Source organism: Helianthus annuus, chromosome 16, assembly GCF_002127325.2.
Source record: "Helianthus annuus cultivar XRQ/B chromosome 16, HanXRQr2.0-SUNRISE, whole genome shotgun sequence".
NCBI classification, from domain to species: Eukaryota; Viridiplantae; Streptophyta; class Magnoliopsida; order Asterales; family Asteraceae; genus Helianthus; species Helianthus annuus.
In genome coordinates, this window is record NC_035448.2 from 185,547,759 (window position 1) to 185,549,765 (window position 2,007).

The 2,007-nt window shown below is 40.1% G+C and overlaps 1 protein-coding gene across 1 annotated transcript; it reads right to left on the reverse strand.

Annotated features, from left to right (window-relative positions):
• Positions 1–262: 262 nt before the first annotated feature.
• On the reverse strand, positions 263–1,592 carry LOC110918643 (trans-resveratrol di-O-methyltransferase). Its single transcript, XM_022162922.2, has 2 exons — positions 779–1,592; positions 263–634 (listed from the first exon to the last, which is right to left on the reverse strand). Exons 1-2 carry the CDS (start codon positions 1,559–1,561, stop codon positions 332–334), a joined length of 1,086 nt encoding a protein of 361 aa, XP_022018614.1. The 5' UTR covers positions 1,562–1,592; the 3' UTR covers positions 263–331.
• Between the last annotated feature and the right edge of the window lie 415 nt (positions 1,593–2,007).

The following is a 2,007-nucleotide window of genomic DNA, read 5'->3' on the forward strand; positions in this document are numbered from 1 at the left end:
TCAGACATCAGATGTTTCGGGTATATATACCCATGCAGTGTTGAGGACAGAAGATAGATGCACACAGACAGTCACACCGAGAGATAGAGAGTTGAGAGCATCCTGTCCGAAACACTCACACACTTTGAGAGTTTATAGAACATTTCTATAAACATTGAGCTTGTAACCGAATCCTCATTGCATTAATACAAGTTGTGTTAATCGGTGAACTTGTGTGTTTGTTTCTCTACTTGCTACTAACTCGGTTTGCTTGCTAGCTTGGATTCCGCACTCGCTAGTAGGTTTGTATAACAAGGTTTAGGTTCGTCATCCACCGGAAAGGGACCTACAACTATGGATAAACTTCAATGAGAGATCTTAGCCCTAAAATTGGAGTTATTTTGTAATCGCCGAAGCCAGCATCAAAGAAGAGCTTTGCCCAATCTTTCTCACTCCTTTCTCTGCCTGTCACTAAGATCATCATAAGCATATCAAAGAAATACTGAGTCTCGAGTAATACATTATGTCCTCTGTAAGCCTTCAAGACCATGTCCATGATAATCAGTTTTCCTCCATTTTCCTTGCTCGGAATTGCTTTTCTGCATTGCTTCAGTATTTTCATGCATTCTTCATCACTCCAGTCATGTAGAATCCACTATTTTTTCGTAAAAGAAATCATAAAACTCAACATCAAAATATGAAACTTCGAAACTTTTTGTTCAAAAAGATTGCTATAATTAAATAAATTGTTGAAAAGAAACTAATTATGAAATAGGAAAAGGGGAAGCATTAAGAATACCTTAAGCAAAACAGCATCGGCTCTCGGAATGGCTTCAAACATGTCTCCACCAACAAAACTTAAGTTGTTACTCCCAACCGAACCATCAACTACATGAGGAAGATCAAAACTGATGCACCTAATATTGGGAAATGCTTTGGCAATAGCTTCAGCAACAGTTCCAGTACCACCCCCAACATCAACAATTGAATCTAACCCTTCAAAAATACCCCCACAATCTTTAAGAATGACACTTGTGACAAGCCTTGCATCGCTAGCCATCCCTTCATTAAAGAACTGATTAAGCTTCGGCTCTCGGCCTGCCAGATCCCAAAGCATCCGCCCATGTGTTGTGTGAAAGGGGGTGACATCGTCATTTTGGAACCATTTGCTCAAGTGTTGCCATGGATCCATCAACATTGGATCCAACATGGCTAGCAAAAAGGGCCTAACACTTAAGGGCTCTTCCTTTAGTAGCAATCGAGAAGCAGGAGTTAGCAAATAGCCTTCTCCCTCCTCATCATTGCCTCCGGGTGTTGACACACTTTGTTTCACAAAGAAACCGGAGTGAATAAGTATGCGCATAAGCCGATAGACAAAAGGAGTTCTCTCCTCGTTTATGGCGAGGGCTTCGACTAACTCGGAAAGCCGCATTGGTGAACCATGGCGATGGATAATATCAGGTATTTGTAGCTGAATTGCACACTTAAGTGACATGGAGTTTATAAAGCTGAAAATATGGTTCCATATGTGAGCTTGAGAATCAAGTAGCTCTTTAGATAGCTCACCATTTTGCATTGCCATCTTTTTTACTTTCTTACAATCTCTCTATATTTGAGAGACAAACTGATATGTTGTGAACATGCACACCTTCTCAATATATACGAAAAAAAATGTGAAGGGATGTGATTGAGATAGACCTGACAGTCTAAAAGTGATCATTTTTATATTCATAAATATTAAAGGTTCCCATTTCACGTGTTCTTGTATAACATCGTTTAAAAATGTGAACAACTACATGCAGATTGGTTAGAGTAATATTATATCACACTTGTACCTTCCGAATCAACTACGGATCTGAGAATCACCCGTAGGACGCAAAAGTGTTGTCGGATTGTCTTCTAAAAGGACCGCTCGTTCGCCTACCCAGCGTGTGGTCGCTCAAAGCTTTGACCCACGACTCGCAAAGTGCGATATCTTCTTCTTTGGTCCATGCAACGGTTGTCATCCTTGTTTTTTTTTTCTTTTTT

Bases quoted from the DNA above. Each gene is read 5' to 3' on its own strand.
- LOC110918643 (XM_022162922.2), bottom strand. From the start codon at position 1,561: ATGGCAATGCAAAATGGTGAGCTATCTAAAGAGCTACTTGATTCTCAA. The intron at 635-778 runs GTATTCTTAATG...ACGAAAAAATAG, and splicing joins CCGATGCTGTTTTGCTTAAG to TGGATTCTACATGACTGGAG.